General features: G+C 47.8%; 1 protein-coding gene across 1 annotated transcript in view; it reads right to left on the reverse strand.

The window, feature by feature from the left end:
- Window positions 1-19170: 19170 nt before the first annotated feature.
- Window positions 19171-24084, reverse strand: part of GLG1 (golgi glycoprotein 1) — a 157999-nt gene continuing 153085 nt past the window's right edge. Inside the window, exon 27 of the mRNA XM_034940671.3 lies at window positions 19171-23862. Coding sequence (XP_034796562.1) covers window positions 23787-23862 — 76 coding nt within the window. The 3' untranslated portion in view covers window positions 19171-23786. The remainder of the gene's footprint in view (window positions 23863-24084) is intronic.

The following is a 24084-nucleotide window of genomic DNA, read 5'->3' on the forward strand; positions in this document are numbered from 1 at the left end:
TTGGCCTCCCAAATTGCTGGGATTACAATCATGAGCCACCGTGCCTGGCCCTTCCTTTTCTTTTTTTTAGATAGGGGTCTCACTATGTTGCCCAGGCTGGAGTGCAGTGGCTATTCATAGGTGCAATCATAGCGCACTGCAATCTCCGACTCCTGGTCAGCCGCTACTTCTTAAAATGTTTCTCTGTCTGGTTCATGTTTCAAAGTCTGGTTCATGACTCTGCTGCACTTCAGTTTCAAAAGCTGGTAGCAAAGGAAAGAACATGCCAAGAGCTGAGGTTCTGCTGTGATGAGGCCACCCAAGCTCCCCGTATCTATACGAAGGGATCTGTTGCCCAGGCTGGAGTGCAGTGGTGCGGTCTTGGCTCACTGCAACCTCTGCCTCCCGGGTTCAAGAGATTCTCCTGCTTCAGCCTCTCAAGTAGCTGGGATTATAGATATGCACTACCACACCCGGCTAATTTTTGTATTTTTAGTAGAGATGGCGTTTCACCATGTTGGCCAGACTGGTTTTGAACTCCTGACCTCAAGTGATCTGCCCGCCTTGGCCTTCCAAAGTGCTGGGATTACAGGCATGAGCCACCACACCCGGCCCGGATGTCTTACTTAGCTCTTCAAGGCTTACGGACGTTGGTACCTTGTGGAACTAGGCTGGGGAGGTCTGGATGCCAGATGTTCTTCTGAGGTTGCTGTTCTTATAATTGCTGTATTCAAATATATTACCCAGTTGAGATGAAATGCCTAGAGCACAGCTGCGGAGTGGGACCAGCTGGGCTGAGGAGGGAATGAAGTACAAACATCCAGCGATGTTCAGGGCCCTGAAGCAGCTGGGAAGCGCAGGCGTTCAAATCACCAGAGGCACGGCTATATCAGCTCACATATCATGCACATAGATGCATGTCCTAGGCGTGGAAACAAAGCTCCCCAGACCATGGTTAACTCACCGCATGCACCTGGAGTTCCATCTGCACCAAGGCGCCAGTGGTTACTTTTAGAAATAAACAAGTCACAATGAACACAGTTAAAAGATGTCAGCACTAGTGGCACTTGGGGACTCCAGCCCAGCTCCTGTCACAAGCAACTGGCCACCAGGTCTGGACCCACATCCTTTGCTCTTGGCCTACTGAGGTCATTGAGTTTTGCTCATCTCCCACAACCTGGAAACCCAAGGGGGCAGGCTGTGCAGTTCATCCTGGAAGAATAATGAAGAGCAGCTGTCGTGCATGGAAAGATCGTGCAATGGGTCAAGTATTTAATTAATTATTTTTCGAGACAGGGCCTTGATCTGTCACCCAGGCTGGAGTGCAGTGGCGCGATCATGGCTCATTGCAGTCTTGAACTTCTGGGCTGAAGCGATCCTTTCACCTCAGCCTCCCGGGTAGCTGGGACTACAGGCACGCACCACTCTACCTGGCTAATTTTTTTATTTTTGGTAGAGACGGGGTCTCCCTAAGTTGCCCAGGCTGGTCTTGAACTCCTGGGCTCAAGCGATCCTCCCACCTTGGCCCCCCAGTGTTGGGATTACAGGCGTGAACCACCATGCCAGTCTGGGTCAAGTATTTTATATTCATTAGTTGAGTTTCATAACAACCCTATAAAGTAGGCATCACTGTCCATTTTAAAACAAGTAAACAGAGGCCTAGGAAAGGTAACCACCCAAGGTCATACACACCAAGGAAGAGGCAATGCTGGCATTCAGACCCAGGCCAGTAAACCCAAAGCCCCATGCCCTTGACCCACCACAACAATCTGGGATTCTGAGGGGCTTGAGTCAGGTGACACCCCAGATCTAAGCATCTGAAGGTCCCTAACTGTGGAGCCTTTCATGAGAACAAGCCACTGGAGGGTAAGCACACGTCGCTCTTCTCAAGGGAGGGTGTACTAAAGGAGCCTCATCTCACTCCCCCTGTGCCATGGAGGCCACACCAGGTGAGCACCCTTGGGAGGGAGACGCATAGCCTGACTGGGGTGCTAATGGGTCCCGGCACTGGGTTCTCCACATGAACAGTTGTGTGAATCCAGGAGGCTCAGATCACGTGCCACAGCGCCACCTACTGGCCTGCAAACAACAACATCAGGAGATCGATTCCACTGGCTTTTCTTTGTTGCTGTGTGTGATTTCTTTACATATTCTGGATACACTGTCAGATGTATGTATTAGTCTCTCTCTATATAGAGAAGAATTATATAAGGAATTGACTCACGTGATTGTGCAGACCGGCAAGTCTGAAATTTGCAGGGCAGGCTGGAAACTCAGGGAAGAGTTGATGTTGCTGTTCGTCTTGAGTTGAAGGCAGTCTGGAAGCCAAAATCCTTCTTCCTGGGGGAACTTTAGTCTTTTCTCTTAAGCTCTTCAACTGATTGGGTGAGGCCCACCCATATTATGGAGGGCTTTACTGCTTTACTCAAAGTCTACTGACTTAAATGTTAATCACATGCAAAAAGTATCTTCACAATAATATCTAGGCTGATGTTTGCCAAACATCTGGGCACCAAAGCCTAGCGAAGTTGACACATAAAATTAGCCAGCACAGCATCCACTTACTTGCTTGTAAAATGGGCAGTGACACACCTTTTTTTTAGACTTAACTAATGCACATAAAACATGCGGCCTGTTGTAAAAATCTTCCCATACATGACAACTGCTTTTTACCTTTTTTTTTTTTTTTTTTTTTTTGAGATGAAGTCTCCCTCTTGTCACCCAGGCTGGAGTGCAATGGTGTGATCTCGGCTCATTGCAACCTACGCCTCCTGGGTTGAAGCAGTACTCCTGCCTCAGCCTCCCAAGTAGCTGGGATTACAGGTGCCTGCCACCACGCCTGGCTGAATTTTTTTATTTTTAGTACAGATGGAGTTTCACTATGTTGGCCAGGCTGATCTTGAACTCCCAATCTCAGGTGATCCACCCATCTTGGCCTCCCAAAGTGCTGGGATTACAGGTGTGAGCCACTGCACCCAGCCTACTTTTTAAATTACTCTTGCAAGACAAACTGCATGGCCTATCCCCTTGGATTTCCAGGTTGTGACAGATGACTGGAGATGAGCAAAATGAAATGACCCAAGGAGGCCCAGAAACATTCAGCTCGAGAAGCAAATAACCCAGGCCCAGGTGTGTTGGTCAGTTGCTTGTGATGAACGCTGGGCTGGAGTCCACAAGTGCCATTGGCACTGATGTCTTCTAACCGAGCTCCTTGTGTCTGTTTACTAATTATGTGGGCTTAGTGTAGACTTCCTCTAGGATGAAGCCTGGGAGTTGGTGCAATGGTCTGATTGCAGGGAGCTATCTTTGCATGCCTAGGACATGCCCCTGTGTGCATATCCTATGTCAGCAGCTCTCCTCCTGGCCCCTGGGGATACTGGCTAGCATGGGCCCTATGCTTTCCAGCATCTTCCGGGCCCTGCATGTAGCTCGAAGTTTGTGCTTCATTTCCTCCTCAGACTGGCTGGCCCACTCTGCTGCTGTGCTCCAGAACCTCTCCACTGTGTGACCAGTTTGAACACCCAACCTCTGCACCTATCGTCTGGGTTAGAACCTTTCAGCAGCCTCACAGGAAAGCTTTGTGCCCAGTCTTCCACAGCCCATCTGCATGGGGACCAACTGCTGCCAGCCTTGCAGAGCAAAGGTGGCCAGGACGGTTGGCCACAGAAAAGGGTGCAGACATGGGGAAGGCTGGCTAGAGTCTCATCCAGAGAGGAGAGCCCATACTTGTGACCCATTCCACATTCTCCTTTACCGGGCAGTTTTTTTTTTTTTTTTTTTTTTTTTAAAACAGCATCTCACTCTATCTCCCAGGCTGGAGTGCAGTGACACAATCACAGCTCACTGCAGCCTCGACCCCTGGGCTGGAGTGACCCTCCTGTTGACAGCTATTGTGAGGCCTTGGTTCTTGTCTTCTTGGTTTAAAAGAATTTAAACAAGAGACACACAGCAAAAGAAGTGCAGCATAGAGTCATTTATTGTAAAGAAAAAAGAGTATTTTGAAAGTTAAGTATATATAGGCTGGGCATGGTGGCTCATGCCTGTAATCCCAGCACTTTGGGAGGCTGAGGCAGGTGGATCACAAGGTCAGGAGTTCGAGACCAGCCTGGCCAATATGGTGAAATGCCGTCTCTACTAAAAATACAAAAATTAGCCAGGCATGGTGGCAAGCACCTGCAGTCCCAGCTACTTAGGAGGCTGAGGCAGAAGTATTGCTTGAACACAGGAGGCGGAGGTTGCAGTCAGCCGAGATTGTGCCACTGCACTCCTGCCTGGCCAACAGAGCAAGACTGCATCTCAAAAAAAAAAAAAAAGTTAAGTACGGAATAGACAGTGCCCTGAGAGACAGCATTCGTAAGGATGAGACAGCAAAGACTGGCGCTAGGGAGGCTCCCTTTCTGGAAGCCTTTCATGCTTCTTCGTAAGCGGGTGGGAAGAGGCGTTACTAGTAGGCATGGTCTGGGTTGTCTTCTTGGTGCACATGTGCAGTAGTTGTACCTGCTTGTCTATACATCGCATGTCCCTTTAGCATCTTTTTTTTTTTTTTTGAGACAGAATCTCACTCTGTCGCCGAGGCTGGAGTGCAGTAGTGCGATCTCAGCTCACTGCAACCTCCACTTCCCAAGTTCAAGCAATTCTCCTGACTCGGCTTCCTGAGTAGCTGGGATTACAAGCACGTGCCACTACCCCTGGCTAATTTTTGTACTTTTAGCAGAGCCAGGCTGGTCTCGAACTCCAACCTCAAGTGGCCTGCCCTCCTCGGCCTCCCAAAGTGCTGGGATTACAGGTGTGAGCCACCGCACCTGGCATCTTTAGCATCTTATATCTCCACCCAGGGGTGTATTTTTTACTATTAAAATGAGCAATGTGTCGGTTTGAGGACAGGTGAAATCAAAATGTGCATGCTCTCTACAGGGGCAATCGCCTACTGAAGACAGCTTTGCTTGAATGCGCTCGATTACAATGTGAATGCTGAGGCTTATTGTGTTGATTGTACAGTCACCACGCTTGCTGCATTCCTAGAACATGGTCATTTCCTTAACTACCTATCCTGCCTCACTCCCACCCCAGCCTCTTGAGTAGCTGACACTACAGGTGTGCAACACCACACCTGGCTAATTTCTTTTCTTTTCTTTTTTTTAGACAGTCTTGCTCTTTTGCCCAGGCTGGAGTGCAGTGGTGCAATCTTGGTTCACTGCAACCTCTGCCTCCCAGGTTCATGTGATTCTCCTGCCTCAGCCCCCCGAGTAGCTGGGATTACAGGCATGCACCACCACGCCCAGCTAATTTTTCTATTTTTAGTAGAGACAGGGTTTCACCATGTTGGCCAGGCTGGTCTCGAACTCTTGACCTCAGGTGATCCACTGGCCTTGGCCTCCTAAAGTGCTGGGATTACAGGCGTGAGCCACTGTGCCTGGCTCCTTTTCAATTTTTGTAGAGACAAGGTCTCACTATGTTGCTCAGGCTGGTCTTGAACTCCTGGCTTCAAGCCATCCTCCCAAAGTGCTAGGATTATAGGCATGAGCCACTGCACCCAGCCACTACCTGGCAGCTTTTAAGCCAAAGCTTAGTGGAATCATGGGAGGGAGAAATCCTAGTGTCAGCAAGTGAGGAGGACTCGGGCAAGGAAAAGCAGACCTGGCTCTCCTCTCCAGGTCCACTTAGTGCCAGAGCTCTGCGCCTCACAACACACTGCTTGTTCCAGGCTCCACTTTTTCTTCTCAAAATGCTTTATAAATGCCTGGTCCTCATCCTCTTTGGAGTAAGGGTTAACGCTATTCTTCAGGTAATAAAATAAGGCACAGACTCTCTTCATATGATCTGGTACACCTCATCCCAGATGTGAAATCCTCTTTGCCTAGCCAGGCCATGCTTTCCTCCTCCAGGCAGGCTTCCAGATCTCCAGCTGCAGCTACTCATCCAGTCAGGAGCCAAGAGAACGAGAGAGGCAGACTGGGTGCAGCCTGCAGCCTTCTGCAACCTCCAGCCCCAGAACCCCTCAGCACCAGTTTATAAATGAAAGAGGTTTAATTGACTCACAGTTCCGTATGGCTGGGGAGGCTTCAGGAAACTTACAATCATGGTGGAAGGGGAAGCAGGCACATCTTACATGGTGGCAGGCAAAAGACGGCCAGAGCAGGGAAAACTGCTTTATAAAACCATCAGATCTTGTGAGAACTCACTCATATCACAAGAACAGCATGGGGGAAACCGCCCCCATGATCCAATGATTTCCCTTCCCTTCCTTACAGGTCCCTCCCTTGACACCTGGGGACTACAATTAGAGATGAGATTTGGATGGGGACACAGAGAGAAACCATGACAGGGGCTCTCCAGAGAAGCAGCTCAGCCTTGGGCAACTTAGTTCTCCCATCTGACCATCCAACCCAATAAGGCTGCTGACTCACATAGGACCAGGTTAGTGTTTTTCTTAAAGGCACTACCTTTTTGTGGCTAATATTTATAATTTATTTTTATTATTATTTTTTTGAGATGGAGTCTCACTCTGTTGCCCAGGCTGGAGTGCAGTGGTGTAATCTTGGCTCACCACAACCTCTGCCTCCCGGGTTCAAGCAATTCTCCTGCCTCAGCTTCATGAGTAGCTGGGACTACAGGTGCATGCCACCACACCCGGCTAATTTTTTGCAGTTTTAATAGAGATGGCGTTTCACCGTGTTAGCCAGGATGGTCTCTATCTCCTGACCTCGTGATCCCCCTGCCTCAGCCTCCCAAAGTGCTGGGATTACAGGCGTGAGCCACTGTGCCCGGCCACTAGAATTTAATTTTTATCAGATATATAGATACTAGTTTGAAGTCAAGTAATACTACAAAGCTTATAATGATGAACAGCAGCTCCCTGACTCACCACACCCTTGCAATTCTCAATCCTCAGGAGTAATAACTCTCAACTCTTAGAGCTCTTTCTTATGGTAATTAACTATTAATTCATGCTCATACTGTTATTTTATTGGTTTTCAGGTTTCAGATATTCTCTACTGACTAGGAAGATGATTTTGCTTTCAGACCACACATACACTCATCGCCCCTCTTGCCACCCATCCTTTAAATTTGATTGTTTTTTCCTTCTGGGGTTAAATCAATATTCATTGTTTACAATGTTTTAATTATGCAAATATCACTACTTGAGGCATACCACATACTATAATTACATTTCTGTTAGTTTTCCTTTAACTGAAAATGTCTTAATTTCACCTTCATTCTTGAATGATATATTTGGTGGATATAGAATTTTGAGCTGACAGTTCTTTTCTTTCAACCCCTAATGATGTTCTTCTGGCCTCTATGATTTCTGATGGGAAGTCCAAGTCATTCAAATCCTTGTCTGCCTTAAATTTGTTGTTTTCTCTGTTTTCAAGATTTTCTCAGTTTGCTTTTTTTTTTTTTTTTTGAGACAGAGTCTTGCTCTGTCACCCAGGCTGGAATGCAGTGCTGAGATCTTGGCTCACTGCAACCTCTGCCACGTGGGCTCAAGCAATTCTCTGGCCTCAGCCTCCCTAGTAGCTAGGATTACAGGCACCTGCCACCATGCCTGGCTAAGTTTTGTATTTTTAGTAGAGACAGGGTTTCACCATCTTGGCCAGGATGGTCTTGAACTCCTGACCTCAGGTGATCCACCAGCCTCGGTCTCCCAAAGTGCTGGGATTACAGGTGTGAGCCACTGCACCCAGATTATTTTGCATTTTTAATAGTTTGATCATGAGGTGCTTAGGCATAGTTCTCTTCAAATTTATTTTGTTTGGGGCTTATTGAGTATATTTATTTATTTATGAGATGGAGTCTCACTCTGTCACCCAGGCTGGAGTACAGTGGCATGATCTCGGCTCACTTGCAACCTCCACCTCCTGGGTTCAAGCAATTCTCGTGCCTTGGCCTCCCAAGTAGCTGGGACTACAGGCATGCAGCACCATTTTTTTGTGGCTAATTTTTGTATTCTTAGTAGAGATGGGGTTTCACCATGTTGATCAGGCTAGTCTTGAACTCCTGATCTCAAGTGACCTGCCTGCCTCGGCCTCTCAAAGTGCTGGGATTACAGGCATGAGCCACTGCGTCTGACCTTATTGAGCTTTAATCTGTAAACTTATTTACTAAAGTTGGGATGTTTTCAGTTATTATTTCTTTAAATATTTTTCTTCCATGTTGTCTTTCCTATCAATTTTTTTCTGTCCTTCAGATTTCATTATTTCTATTATCCAACTTCATCTTCACTCACTCTTTTGTTGGTTTTTAAAAAAATTTTTTTCTATTTTTTTCTTTTTTCACTGACTTTTCTTTTTCAATTCTGTTTTACTAGTAAGCTCATTGCTCTGGTTTTAATGTGTCCCCCAAAATTCATGCATTGATACTTAATGGACAATGTGATGGTATTAAGAATTGGGGCCTTTAGTAGGCAATTAAGTCATAAGGTTGGAGCCCTCATGGATGGGGTTAGGGTCCTTAATAAAAGATCTTGCAGGAGTGGGCTCATTCTCTTCTGCTCTTCCACCACGTGAGGACATAGCATTCATTCCTTCTGGAGGATACAGCAAAAAGACACCATCTCAGAAACAGAGAGCAGCCCCTAGCAGACACCAAACCTGCCTTGATCTTGGACTTCCCAGTCTTCAGAACTGTGAGAAATAAATTTCTATTATTTATGCATCACCCAGTTTCAGTTATTTTGTTATAGCAGCTCAAATAGAATAAGACACCCATCTAGTGATTATTTTTTTTTTGGAGACAGAGTCTCACTCTTGTTGCCCAGGCTAGGGTGTAGTGGCACGATCTCGGCTCACTGCAACCTCCACCTCTTGGGTTCAAGTGATTCTCCTGCCTCAGCCTCCCGAGTAGCTGGGACTACAGGTACCCACGACCACACCCAGCTAATTGTTTTCACTAGAGATGGGGTTTCACCATGTTGGCCAGGATGGTCTCGATCTCTTGACCTCGTGATCCACCTGCCTCGGCCTCCCAAAGTGCTGGGATTACAGGCATAAGGTACTGCGCCCGGCCTTTTTTTGAGACAGAGTTTCGCTCTTGTCACCTAGGCTGGAGTGCAATGGCGCTATCTCAGCTCACTGCAACCTCTGCTTCCCAGGTTCAAGTGATTCTCCTGCCTCAGCCTCCCAAGTAGCTGGGATTATAGGTGCGCGCCACCACGTCTGGCTAATTTTTGTATTTTTAGTACAGATGGGGTTTCACCATGTTGGCCAGGCTGGTCTTGAACTCCTGACCTCAAGTGATCCACCTGCCTCGGCCTCCCAAAGTGCTGGGATTACAGGTGTGAGCCACCAAGCCCAGCCACTATTGGTGTTTTAGCTCCCAGGTGCTACAGATTGTTTGCTCCAAGTTTTGACTCCCCTCTGAAAACTGCCTGCTTTTGTTCAGTTTCCAGAGCTCTTAAGTAGTTCTTTTCTCAATATTATCCAGAGCATGTAAGTATTTGAAAGAAGATGGCTTGTTAGCTTTCTCCTCTAAAATGGAAGTGATAACCCATCTCCCAAATACTTCACCTTTTATATCATCAATCCTTTTTTTTTTTTTTTTTTTTTTTTTTTGAGACCAAGGCTAGGAGGCTAAAGTGCATCTTGGCCCACTACAACCTCCGCCTCCTGGGTTCAAGTGATTCTCCTGCCTCAGCCTCCCAAGTAGCTAGGATTACAAGCATGTGCCACCATGCCTGCCTAATTTTTGTATTTTTAGTAGACACGAGGTTTCACCATGTTGGCCAGGTTGGTCTCAAACTCACTGCAACTGAGCCTCTGGCCTTGGCTTCCCAAAGTGCTGGGATTACAGGCATGAGCCACTACACCCAGCCTAGAGATCAGTCTTATTTATAGCTTTGTTTTTTGGTAAAATGTACTAATAATGAAAAGCACAAGTGAATCATTTCTCTTTTTACGTGATTTTTTGGGAACATAGTGATGCATATGTGTGCTTTGCTCCATAAGGCAATACTTCTCTTAAAGTCCACCTAACTAAAAATGGAAAATTCTTATGCCTGTAATCCCAGCACTTTGGGAGGCTAAGGGGGGTGTGGATCACGAGGTCAGGAGTTTGAGACTAGCCTGGTCAACATAGTGAAACCCCGTCTCTACTAAGAAAAATACAAAAAATTAGCCGGGCATGGTGGCGCACGCCTGTAGTCCCAACTACTCAAGAGGTTGAGGCACAAGGATCTCTTGACCTCAGGAAGCGGAGGTTGCAGTGAGCCAACATTGAGCCACTGCACTCCAGCCTGGGCGACAGAGCTAGACTTCATCTCAAAAAAAAAAAAAAAGAAAATTCTTGCTTTTCTTCCTCTCCTTCCCCTTGGGGTTTGGTTTTAGGCTCTCTGATGATAGCCTATGATCACAATGCTTATGTAAAACCACTCTGGCTTTATCTGCTGATTGATCAGTTCTAACAGCCCTATAGGCTGTGGGTTTCCTGTTTCATATCTGACAGTGGTCACTTCTTAGAATATTCTTTTCCTATCAGCATGTCATTACATCCTTTTACTGCTGCTCTTGTGAACACTTTTGGACACTGACAGTTACACTGATATGTAACTGAGCAAACTTCGCTTTGCCTTTATTTTGAAGTTGCCTGTGTTCACCAGGCGATCTGATACTCCACATCGCGAAGCTCCAACCTCAGGGTTGTGGGAGTGTTTTTAATTGTTTCCTGCGTTTCCTACCAGGCATTGCCAAGTGACTAGACTTAACCTTCTCAGGAAGACTCGAATGCTTTCCCCTCTCTTACCCTACTCCGTCATTAAGGAATAGCAGATCCTCGAGTTGACCTTTCATACTACTGACTCTCACGTCAGTCTGCCCGTTAGTCAGTTTATGCTTAGTGACTTGTTCTTCAGTTAGGAGACTTATGTATGCTTGTTTGTTTTTTTGAGACAAAGTTTCAGTCACCCAAGCTGAGTGCAGTGGTGCAATCACGGTCACTGCAGTCTTGACCTGCTGGCTCAAGCGATCTTCCCATCTCAGCCTCCTGAGTAGCTGGGACTACAGGCGTGCACCACCACATCCAGATAAATTTTTTTAAGAGATGGGGTCTCACTATGTTGCCCAGGCTGGTCTCAAACTCCTGGCCTCAAGTCATCCTCCCACCTCAGCCTCTTTTTTTCCCTGCGAGTTGCAATTATAGCTGAGTGAAACAAACTGTAACCGAATGAAAGCAACGACAACAGAATCCTCCCCAGGAAGCAGCTGATTGGAGAGGGCCAAACGGACAGACATCTTGACAACCTGTAACCAGCAAGTTCTGGAAAGTTACTGATGGAGGCTCTTTGAAGTTCAGCCATAGTTGGGATCCACTTGGCTGGGCACAGTGGCTCACTTGAGGTTAGGAGTTTGAGACCAGCCTGGCCAACATGGTCAAACTCTGTCTCTACTAAAAACACAAAAATTAGCTGGGCATGGTGGTGCATGCCTGTAATCCCAGCTACTTGGGAGGCCAAGGCAGGAGAATCGATTGAACCTGGGAGGCGGAGGTTGCAGTGAGCTGAGATTGCGTCACTGCACTCCACCCCGGGTGACTCTGTCTCAAAAAAAAAAAAAAAAAAAGGGCTGGGATCCACCTACTAATTACAGTTTCCTTCTCTGCGGCAGAGTGAGAGCAACAGAAAACTCTCCACTGTTAGCTGTTAGCAGACCCCTCTCAGTGTTCTCTGCCGCTTGGAGGAGTGACCCATACACTTGTGTCCAGTGAGTGCTGCACCATGTTGGCCTCTTAAGGAAGCGCTTCGCTTCAGTGCTGTCCAGGACTTCCCACTTTCCTTTACAAGAACAGTGATTACATCAGTGGCCCCCGTTAGGGGACTGGGCTGCTGTAATGTGTTTTAAAAATTAGGTGCCAAGAACATGTACAAGAATGTTCACAGCAGCATTACTCTTAAGAGCCAAGGTGGAAACAATGCAAACATCTTTTTTTTTTTTTTTTCTGAGACAGGGTCTTGCTCTGTCGCCCAGGCTGGAGTGCAGTGGCGCAATCTCAGCTCACTGCAACCTCCGCCTCCTGGGTTCAAGCAATTCTCCTGCCTCAGCCTCCCGAGTAGCTCGGACTACAGGCACCCGCCACCACGCCCAGCTGATTTTGTATTTTTAGCAGAGACAGTTTCACCATGTTGGCCAGGCTGGTCTCAAACTCCTGACCTTAGGTGATCCACCCACCTCAGCCTCCCAAAGTGCTGGGACTACAGGTGTGAGCCACTGCACCTGGCCTGAAACAATGCAAACATCAACTAATCAATGTATAAAAAAAAAAATACATCCACACAATGGACTATTACTCTACAATGAAAAGGAATACATTTCTGATACATGCTACAACCTGAATGAACCTTGAAAACATTATGTGAAAGAATCCAGCCACAAAAGGTGACATATTATGTGATTCCATTTATTGGAAGTGTCCAGAATAGACAAATCCATAAAGACAGAAGGTTTCATGGGAATGAAAGGAGTTGGGGTGAATGGGGGTACATTTTAATTTTTTTGAGCTGGAGTCTCACTCTGTTGTCCAGGCTGGAGTGCAGTGGTGCAATCTTGGCTCACTGCAACTTTCACCTCCTGGGTCAAGTGATTCTCCTGCCTCAGCCTCCTAAGTAGCTGCGATTATAGGTGTGCACCACCACACCGAGCTAATTTTTCTATTTTTATTAGAGACAGGGTTTTGCTGTATTGGCCAGCATGGTCTTGAACTCCTGACCTCAAGTGATCAGCCTGCCTTGGCCTCCCGAAGTGCTGCGATTACAGGCATGAGCCACCACACCCGGCCAGGGGGTACACTTTAAATGGCTGAATTGAATGAAGTGTGTTATATCTCAATAAAGCTGTTTTTAAAAAAAGTTAGATGCCAGGTTTCTGACCCCACAGTGGCAGGCAACGACCCTGTTCTGTGAGCATCCGGGATTATTTTTGGTATGGCAGGTGCCCAGGATTTTTGTGCAGAGCCTTCATACCTGTCACTGATGGAGGCTCTCCGAAGTTCAAGCCAAAGTTGGGATCCGCCTACAAACTGTTTTACAGTTTTCCTTCTTCTCCAAGGTGCAGTGAAAGCGAAGGAACGCTGCTGGACACGGTGAGACATGGAGGACTTTGTAAGGGATAACCTTTGGTTCCCTGATTTTTTGACATGAATCTAATGCTCTGCACCTTCCTCCATCTTCTTGACAGTGACATTCATAAAGGCCAGAAGCTCGGTGTTTTTGTTTCTGTTGTCGTCTGTATTCTGTATTCTGTTCCACTAGTCCATCTGTCCATCCTTGTACCAATACTTCACTGTCTTCACATTACAGTAACTTTTTAGTCTTGGTTCCTGGTAGGATAAGTCGGAGGTTTGTTGTTCTTCAAGATCACCTTGGATATTCTAGGTCCTTTACATTTCCATATAACATTTTAGAAACAGCTTGCCATTTTTCCACCCACAAAAACCATGCTGGGATTTGGTTGAGATGACTTTGACACCACACATCAGAGTTTGGGAAGAACCAACAACTTTATAATACTGTGTCTTCTAATGCATATACATAGAATATCCCTCCATTTAGTTACATTTTGTTAGACTTATTTCTAAGTATTTGATGCTTTTTGATGCTATCATAAATTATATTGTTTTGGCAATTTCATTTTCTATTTGTAGCTGTTAGGTATAAATACAGTTTATTTTTCTGTGTTCACCTGATACTCAGTGACCTTGCTAAACTAACTTATTAATTCTAATGGTTTATACATTTAAAAATTTACTGTATATTCCATCAAGTTGTCTGGAAATAATAAAAGTTTTATTTCTTCCTTTCCAGTCTGTGCTTTGGTTTGTTTTTTGAGACCGGTCTCATATTGTCGCTCAGGCTGGAGTGCAGTGTCAGATCTCCGCTCACCACAACCTCCACCTCCTGGGGTCAAGCGATCCTCCTGCCTCAGCCTCCTGAGTAGCGGGGACTACAGGAGTATGCCACCAAACCCGGCTAATTTTCGTATCTCTTTTGGTACAGACAGGGTTTCACCATGTTGCCCAGGCTGATGTTGAACTCCTGGGCTCAAGCAATCTGCCTGCCTATGCCTCCCAAAGTGCAAGGATTACAGGCTTGAGCCGCCACGCCCAGCCAAAAAAAAAATTTTTTTTTAAAGCTTTTCTCAAGTGGTTTTTGTTGTTGTTGTTGTTTGTTTTAGACAGGGCCTCACTCTGTCACCCAGACTGGAGTGCAGTAGCATGATCACAGATCACCCCAGGCTCAGGTGATCCTCTTACCTGAGTCTCCCAAGTAGCTTGGACTACAGGGATGCACCACCACACCTGGCTAATTTTTTATTTTTGGTAAAGATGAGGTTTCACCATATTGCTCAGGCTGTGGAGTTCACGCAACATTGTAGCCTCAACCTCCATGGCTCCAGCGATCCTCCCACCTCAGCTTCCTGAGTAGCTGGGACTACAGGCGCAAACCACCATGCCCAATTAAAAAAGTTTTTTTTTTTGTAGAGATTGGGGGGTGGGTCTTGCTATGCTGCCCAGGCTGGTGTTTCATTTTAAAAAATCCAATCTGACTTTTATTTGAGGTATTAGTCTGTTCTTGCACTGCTATAAGGAACTACCTGAGACTGGGTAATTTATGAAGAAAAGAGGTTTAATTGACTCACAGTTCTGCAGGCTGTACAGGAAGTGTGGCTGGGGAAGCCTCAGGAAACTTACAATCATGGGGGAAGGTGAAAGGGAGGCAGGGAAATCTTCCATGGCAGAGCAGGAGATAGAGAAGGGAGAAGAGTTACATGCTTTTAAGCAACCAAGTTTTGTGAGAACTCACTATCAAAAGGACAGCAAGGGGGAAGTCTGCCCTCATGATCCAATCACCTCCCCCCTGGCCTCTCCTCCAATAATGGGGAATACAACTCGACATGAGATTTGGGTGGGGATACAGAGCCAAACCATATAAAGGCGTTTAGACCATTTACAATACAGTTGTTGACATGGTTTGGTCTATGTCTTTCTGATGGATTGACTCCTTTATATTATTAAGTATACATCTTTAATAATGTTTTCTGGTCTTAAAGTCTACTTTGTCTGATATAGTATAGCTACATCAACTGATATCTTTATTTTTATTTATTTATTTTTATTCAAACAGAGTTTCACTCTGTCGCCCAGGCTGGAGTGCAGTGGCATGATCTCGGCTCACTGCAACTTCCGCCTCCTGGGTTCAAGCGACTCTACTGCCTCAGCCTCCTGAGTAGCTGGGATTATAGGTGCACAGCATGACACCCAGCTAATTTGTGTATTTTTAGTAGAGATGGGGTTTCACCATGTTGGCCAGGCTGGTCTCGAACTCCTGACCTCAAGTGATCTGCCAGCCTTGGCCTCCCAAAGTGCTGGGATTAGAGGCATAAGCCACCACACCCAGCCTCACTAGTTTTATTATCCACTGACTCGACTTGCTTGAGACGATTTTCCTATGGTGGTTATCAAATGGTAACTTTCTAATTCTGTAATTCCTTCTGTGTTTATTAGTTCAAGGTCTATGGGATGCAGTGTTGATAGGGTTCTGTCTACTTCACTTGCCTCTGTTCCCAGGGCCTAGCTCTCCAAGTTTTTCAACTGAAATCCCATAGTATTCCCCAGGTTCCCTCCTTTTGAGAGATCCTGAAAACTGTCTACTCAGCTCATTGCAACCTCTGCCTCCCAGGCTCAAGCAATTCTCCTTCTTCAGCCTCCTGAGCTGGGATTACAGGCACACGCCACCAGGCCTGGCTAATTTTTGTATTTTTAGCAGAGATGGGGTTTCTCCATGTTGGCCAGGTTGGTCTTGAACTCCTAACCTCAAGTGATCCGCCCGCCTTGGCCTCCCAAAGTGCTGGAATTACTGGTTTCTTTTTTTTTTTTTTTTTTTTTTGAGACAGGGTTTCACTCTGCCGCCCAGGCAGACTGCGGTGAAGCGATAGCTCACTGCAGCCTCTGCCTCCTGGGTTCTAGCGATTCTCGTGCTGCAGCCTCTCAAGTAGCTGGGATTACAGGCACCCGCCACCATTCCTGGGTAATTTTTTTACTCAGCACTGTGACTGCAAAATTCCGCTCTGCTTTAGAGAGGTCTAGGCTTAGTGTTTCAGGTTTGCATCTTGTATATTCAGATTTCACCAGATGGCTTGAGACCTAGCCATCTATTCGAGGCCATTCAAGCCCCAAATTTTGTCACTCCAGCTGGTGAGACTATAAAAACATAAAAAACCTGGATCCTCAGCCTCTGGCCAGAGTTGGCAAATGCAAGTGGCTGCAGGCTGTCAGCTCTCCTCTCTACAATCCTGACCCTTTAGTTACTGTTGCCTCTGCAACTCACTTAAACCAAAACCTCACCTCTGGCTTTCATTTTCCTTTCTAAATCTCCATTTTAAGGACTTCACAGGCCGGGCGAGGTGGCTCACGCCTGTAATCTCAGCACTTTGGGAGGCCAAGGAGGGAGGATCACCTGAGGTCAATAGTTCAAGACCAGCCTGGCCAACATGGCAAAACCCCGTCTCTACTAAAAATATAAAAATTACCCAGGAATGGTGGCAGGTGCCTGTAATCCCAGCTACTCGAGAGGCTGAGGCAGGAGAATCGCTAGAACCCAGGAGGTGGAGGTTGCAGTGAGCTGAGATCGCATCACTGCACTCCACCCTGGGCGGCAGAGTGAAACCCTGTCTCAAAAAGAAACCAGTAATTCCAGCATTTTGGGAGGCCAAGGCGGGTGGATCACTTGAGGTTAGGAGTTGAAGACCAACCTGGCCAACATGGAGAAACCCCATCTCTACTAAAAATACAAAAATTAGCCGGGCATGGTGGCATGTGCCTGTAATCCCAGCTCAGGAGGCTGAAGGAGGAGAATCGCTTGAGCCTGGGAGGCAGAGGTTGCAATGAGCTGAGACTGCACCACTGTATTCCAGCCTGGGTGACAGAGCGAGACTGTCTCAAAAAAAAGAAAAGAAAAAAAGAAAAACATCTGGGAAAGTATTAGACTCAGTCTCTAGTTCTGTCCCCAACTCTCTGGGGCCCCTTGGGTGAGTCTTTTACCTTCTCTGGGCCTCCTATCCACCCGCCTACCTATTACACTCAGTTCTGAGGCTACAGAGTGAACAGAAAAGAAAACCACTGCTGTCCTTACAGAACTTAAGCCTAACTTTTCCATCTATAAAATGGGGATACTACAACCTCCCGGAGAGTAAGCGAGCCAGAGAGCTTGCTCTTTGGGAGGTGGCAGTGGCAGACAGGAAAATCCCATGGAAACACAATGTCAGAGGTCAGCCCAACCTTTCACCTGGGCCTGTGTGCCCTGCAGTGAAACTTGGACAGATCTTCACTGCTGTCACCTACTGCTACCTGGGGCTGTTGGGTGCAGCTCAGTTCTATGGCCTGATCCTGGTTGCTTTCTAAAGAAATCCCTGCTATTTGGCCCACCCTGAGGGGTCTCCCAGCCAAATGGGTCAAGGAGCAGTCCCTGGCTCCAAGACCCAGGCAGGAGAAAGGCATAGTCCTGCCAGGGCCCTGGAGTATGACAGCCAAGCACTAGCAACTGCCTAGTCCTCAGAAGAGCTGCCTGTGCTCCAGCCTCTACCTCCTCGTTTGAGCCAGCTTCCTCCTAGTCTGCTGCCCCTGTTGCCTCTCTCCTCCTGGCTTTTCTCTTCCACATCGTCCAAGTGTCTCCCCAAGTACAGAGTGTTTGAGAAGACACTGTTCTGCTGTGGGTTGTTGTGGGCAAGTGAGGTAGGGATTTAGGGCCGAGGCCGAGAGCTCCCAGGGAAGGCCTGTCTGGGGAGTCTGCAGCATCCTGCGTTGGGGATGTTCCTATCTTCTCCTACAACCCAATGGGAGCTGGGGTTTTAGTTTGGTCATTCATTCAGGTCCCCAAGCTAATCTGGCCAGTGAGAGGGACAGTGCCTGGTGGGGCAGGCATTCCTGGGCACTGCTGATCAGCTGTCTGAGAAGGGCCTCCCCTCTCTGCACCTCACTTTTTCATCAAGTGAGAATTGGATGTCTAAGGTTCTCCTCATTTTGGCTAAAACTCTTTAATTCCTAGCCCCTTTTGAGGACAAATGCCAAATGCCTCTGAGGATTATGTTGGCCAAGGATTTTTTACCAGAAACATCTTCACACATAAAATGTGAGGGTGGGGGCGATACATTCAGACTATTAAGGCTTCAGCTGGGCAGCTGTCTCCATCACCGCCAGGGCCTCTGGGGCTGTGGCGTCCACTTATGGGGCAGGGTGGAGCTGGGATAGGTGAACCAAAATCTCCCTTGTAGGGTGCACTGGTGACAAGGAGCCTGAACCATGGACCCCACCTTCCTAAGCTTAGATCAAAGCAGGCAGCCTCTCCAAGACGCTCACGGACAGGCTCCCCACATGCAGAGACTGATGGCTGCCTTGGGCTCCCTAGACAGAGCAAGATCTGCAGTGACGACTCACAAGGACCCCAAGTCCCTCCTTCTTCTTCCTCCTCTACTCTTCACCTTCTCCCGGTCTCTCCTCTATGTCCGGGCCCACAGCCTCCTAGGTGACAACTGCCTATGATGGGCGTGAGTTCTGAGAACAAACCCTGGGTCCCAAGTAACTGCCTCCTCTCGCAGCACATCTCATTCCTCAAATCGTAGTATGGATATTACCACTTCAAGAAACCCCTGCTACCATGCAAATTCCCGAAGCCATTCATTTTTAACACGCAGACGCAAATTAACTTCGCCGAGACAGGAAGCAGCCGAAGGCTCAGGGGGGAGGTCTGGTAAAGGCTACTGACGCAGGGACTGGGCTGCTGGAATGTGAGGGAGAAGACTGACAAGGAGGTGATGGGGAAGGGTGGCCACTGAAGATCAGGCGCCTCTCAGGACCAGCCATCCACATGTCAGATCTGTACACAGAGCTGCCAGATTCTGCTCTCCCCAGGACAGAGCCTCATGATGTGGGCTTAAACATATCAGTAGAATGAATAATTCTGGACACATTGGCTCAAGAGTCAGAAAACCCCAGACGTGACTTCCAGCTCTGCTACTAGCATACAGAAACCAAGGGGATCAAGGTCCCTAGTCCTCTAAAAGTCCGAGTCCTACTCTGCTGGACCTAACTGGTCAAGAACTGAAGACCTGATCAGCAAGGTTTGTGAGCATCGGTTGGCAAGTTCAAGGCCACTGCTTCCACTAGCAGAGAGGTGGTTGAGGTTCCTCCCAGTCACCACAGAGAAGATTTAACAAGTAAAAACCTGCAAACTCTTTATTAAATTCTCCCATTTCATCTGTACAGAAAAAAATGCACATTATGTTCAGAACATATCTCAGTAACATCTCAAAATTACACAGCATGAACATGTAAAAACAAGGGACCACCACGATTTTATACATAGAAAGGAAACCCATTTACAAAAGAGGCTTGTTAATTGTACTTTTTTCTTTCTTTCAAAAACAAAACAAAACAAAACAAAAAAAGTGAAAAGCCTAAGATCTCACACAGCATTTGCTGTACAGACTGTTTTCCGGATGGACTGGTTTGGGAACACTGTGCTGGGGGAAGCTGCCCAGGAAGCGCTCCCGCTGCCAGCTTTCCGGAGGTCTCCGCCCAGTGCACTGCAGGGGGACCTGGAGGGCCCGTTTCTACCACCCTAGCATGTCTGACAGAAAGCCCTGCTGGGCTCTGGGGTCCAGATGTCAACTCTACATTGGAGGAGGCAAAACACAATCTAGAGGCACTGTCTGAACTTTCTCCTGGCCCAGGGAGATTTCTCCACTGCACACAGCACAGTGTCCTATACATGTGTCCTGGTAGAGCAGAGGGAGCGGGAGAGGACCACGGGTCAGGATCCTGTCACCACCAGCCTGAGCAGACAGTCCCATCTTTGTGATCCAGGTGACAAATAATCAGTCCCTGGTCCCCACAATGACCTCACCAGATGGCTTTGGGGAGCTCTTCACCCTAAAGATTCAGTCTGGTTTGCTAATGACTTATCTATTATCTGAAGTCTGTGGAGGAAGGACCAAGAAGGGGTGCAGTTAGAGGGATGAGCAACCAAAGACCAATGGGAGGGAAGGCAGGCAAGAACCTCAGACCCGGCCCCACGCCCTCTAGGAACCAAAGTCTAGTGGAGAGGAGGCGGGTGGGGAGGAAGGAAGTGTCCCTCAAGGCCTGAGAGAGACCCACAGCACCAGATGCTGCATTTTACAAAACCACTTAGGTGCTGCCCAAATGGTGAGAAATAAAAGGAAGCATTCTGGCCTTTCAGGTTTTTCAAACTCACAAGATGTTGAAATACAAGTAAATATACCAAAATGCACATAATTGAGGCCAAGGTGGGTGGACCACATGTGGTCAGGAGTTCGAAACCAGCGTGGCCAACATGATGAAATTCTGTCTCTACTAAAAATAAGAAAAAATTATCCAGGCATGGTGGTGCATGCCCGTAATCCCAACTACTTGGGAGGCTGAGGCAGGAGAACTGCTTGAACCTAGGAGGCAGAAGTTGCAGTGAGCCGAGATTGCGCCACTGCACTCCAGCCTGGGCAACGAGTGAAACTGTGTCCCAAAAAGGAAAAAAAGGCCAGGCCGGGCGTGGTGGCTCACGCCTGTAATGCACTTTGGAAGGCCGAAGTGCACTTTGGCCGAAGTGGGCCACTTTGCGGCCACTTTGGAAGGCCGAAGTGGGCACATCATGAGGTCAGGAGATGGAGACCATCCTGGACAACATGGTGAAACCCCGTCTCTACTAAAAATACAAAAATTAGCTGGGTGTGGTGGTGCATGCCTGTAATCCCAGCTACTCGGGAGGCTGAGGCAGGAGAATCGCTTGAACCAGGGAGTCGGAGGATTCGGTAAGCTGAGATAGCGCCACAGCACTCCAGCCTGGCAACGGAGTGAGACTCCATCTCAAAAACAAAACAAAAAACCAAAAAAGCCATTACGGCCAAAATTGAGGCTGACTGTTCTAGGGCTGGCTGACTTCCAAGGTTCCTGGTCCAGCTTCCTTCTTCTTAGATTAAGTTCTGACTTAGAGTGTGTTCTAAGGAGGCAGGGGAGGAAATGGGAAGGGAAGGCCTCTCCCAGATGACTCACTACAGTAGGAACTTCGGGGCAGAAGTCACACCACAGGCCTGGAGGATGGGAGGATAGGAGACACTTCCAGAAGCCACACTGACATAAGAAGAGAATCTTCTCTTGGGAAGGCCAAGGGAAGTCAGCCACATAATTCCCTTTCCAGTGTGCCTTGATAAAACGTAAAACATGAATGAAGACACTCTCACCATTAGATTCTTCTGTTAGTTGATCTCAGGAAACAGAAACAAATGAAATCTGACAGTAACTTTCTGTAGCATCTTCAGGGAAAGCTGTCTCTTCACCAGGATGCATCCCCACCCTGGCCAGCTGAGTGACTCACTGTTCCCAAGAAGAGTAAGGACAGCATGAGACAGCCAAAGGCCTGCAGTGTGTTCAAGTCAATACCTGCTCACTCAACATTAGCTCACTGGTCACCCTAGAATTCTCCTAGCTTCGAAGGATGCACTAACTCAGAACTGCGGCTGGGGGTGGTAGCCCGGGGAAGATCGCTTTCCCGGGAGTGATCCCAAGCCTATGGAGTGCATGGCTCCCCTGCCGGTGCTTCTTGCTAACGGGCTGGTCTAGGGACAACCGCAACAGCAATGGAAGTCCAACATGCACCCAGGTGAAGGCCTCACAGAGCTCCCCATCTGTGGGAGAAGCTCCACTGTGAACAGTTCGTCTTGTTCTTAATAGTTTGCCCAGACAGCTCACCTTCAGTACCCCAGAGCCTCCAGCCTGGCAGTCCGGGCTCCAGGTGCCTCTAGAGGGCTGTGGGGCACACTATGCATAAGTCACAGGGACACTGGCATGAACTGGTAAGTCCAGATGACAGCGACCCAGCTGCTATAACTGTTAGCAAGTACCTGAAGCCTTAGCCTTGGCAAAACCCCCTACCCTCTACTTCTATTACTGTTGGTGGGCTACACATCAGGAGAGTAGACACAGGCCAGAGTCCATCATCCACTCACATCCACAGAAGGGTCATTGTTTCTGTTCTTGACCATTTCTCAGCCAGTTGACTGACCTATAAGGCCAGGAACCAGGGGTGCCCCAGGCCCTGTTTTGTTTTGCCAAATGAGGGACTTAATGAGTGCGGCCAGTTCAGACTTTGCTGGCCTTGGCACTTAGAAAAACTTGCTCGGGGCCCTGCCTGGGGCTCTCAAGAGCCAGTCATTGGAAAATGCTCCAAGTAAGATGATGAAAGACATTCTTGTAATAAGTAATTGAAGATACTGGCAGAGCTAACTTTTCTATTCTGACCATTTATAAAGATGACAAATGTTTTGGCCAGGCATGGTGGCTCACATCTGTAATCTCAGCACTTTGGGAAGCTGAGGCGGGTGGATCATGAGATCAGGAGTTCAAGACCAGCCTGGCCAAGATGGTGAAACCCCATCTCTACTAAAAATACAAAAATAAGCCAGGCGTGGTGGCGGGTGCCTGGAATCCCAGCTACTCAGGAGGCTGAGGCAGAGAATTGCTTGAACCCAGGAGGTGGAGGTTGCAGTGAGCTGAGATCGCGCCACTGCATTGCAGCCTGGGCAACAGAGAGATACTCTGTCTCAAAAAAAAAAAAAAAAAGACAGATGTTTCAAGAACCAAATTCCTCATCAAACTTCCAAATCTGCAGACAACGAATGGGATTTTCTCTCAATTCAGAAAGAACAGAAATATCAATACAATTAGAACTATAAGGGTGTTTACGCATACTGGGAAGGAGACTGCAGAGAGGAAGGATACCCCACCCGGTCAAACAGTGAACATCCATCCTACCTGCAAACCACACCAGACACGTCTGTAGGCACCTCCATGTACATGACATTCCTGGCTCTTGATATTAGGCCTCAGCGGCCCCCAGCCCCCAGGGGAACCTGCAGAGACTCTCGGGCCGCTCAGTCCGGCTGGCAGTGGCGGGAGGCAGTGTGTGCTGCTCGCACCCTGCGTTTCCAGTTTTAGGAGACTGAAGCATCCCAGACAGCTGTTGACAATCAGGAAGACCCTACAAGCAGGACCGAGGGGACTAAGCAGCTTAGCAGCTTCCCTTGGTGACTTGGCAGGGGGACAATCAGTTGGCTTCTGGAACCCACTGCCTCCAGGAAGGGCAGCAAATAGAAAAAAAGAAAGAAAATCACAGTATTCAAATATATGTCAGTCAGGTTAGACAAGGAGTAACTTGGATCAACTGATCCACAAACTGACACGCCTTGTACTGAACACCCTTCAGGGAAGACACGTGTCGCTCCGGTCCTGCAGTGCACGTGGACTGTGCAGAGCAGAGGCAAGAGTGGGGGGTGCCGAGGGCAGGCCTTGGTCTACATGGACAGTTTTAGGCACGTGATTTATAATACTTTGTGGACATCTAACAGGTTAATAAAATATATATTACATAAATGTCTCTCCTACTGTACACACTGCTCTCTTGTGCAGCCACTGTGATCTCATGCCCCAAACTCAACCAAAGGAGTGCCAGGCTGAACCATGATGCCCGGACCCCTCCCTCTCACACCCCAGACTTGGCATCTCCACACTGGAGGAATGAGGCGGGATGGCCAAGAATATTGCTTCTATAAAGCCCATATTCTGCAAAGGATGATGAATCGCCAAAATACAACATTTAGCCAATGCCTACTAGAGTGGGTACACGCAGCAAACGGACAGAAAGAAAAAAAACAGAGCAAATCCTCCATCTTTTAATGTGATAACTTTCCACACCCTCTCCACGTAGAGGCACAAAGGAGCTTGTCTGGGAAGTTTGTCTGGAGTGTGCAGAAAGGTCAGGCTGGACTGCCTGTCACATCCTGAGACCACACTAAACCTTTATAAGCCATTGTCTCTGACCTGTATTGTAGCCTGAAAAATAAAGCAAAGTGAGTCAAACCTCTGGCTCCCACTTCCTGACCCATTGCTCCCCACACCCATCTTCAAGGACCTCTCCCGCCACAGTCCCGCCTCCTGATGAAGCGCAGAGCTTCCAGAGTGACTGTAGCCTCAGCAGGGCCGGTCCAGACACGGCTGAGTCCTGTGCTGCCCTGGAGGAGGAAGGTTCCTGGGATCCTGCTGCCCCGGGACTCG

Source organism: Pan paniscus, chromosome 18 (assembly GCF_029289425.2).
Source record: "Pan paniscus chromosome 18, NHGRI_mPanPan1-v2.0_pri, whole genome shotgun sequence".
Classification (NCBI taxonomy): Eukaryota; Metazoa; Chordata; class Mammalia; order Primates; family Hominidae; genus Pan; species Pan paniscus.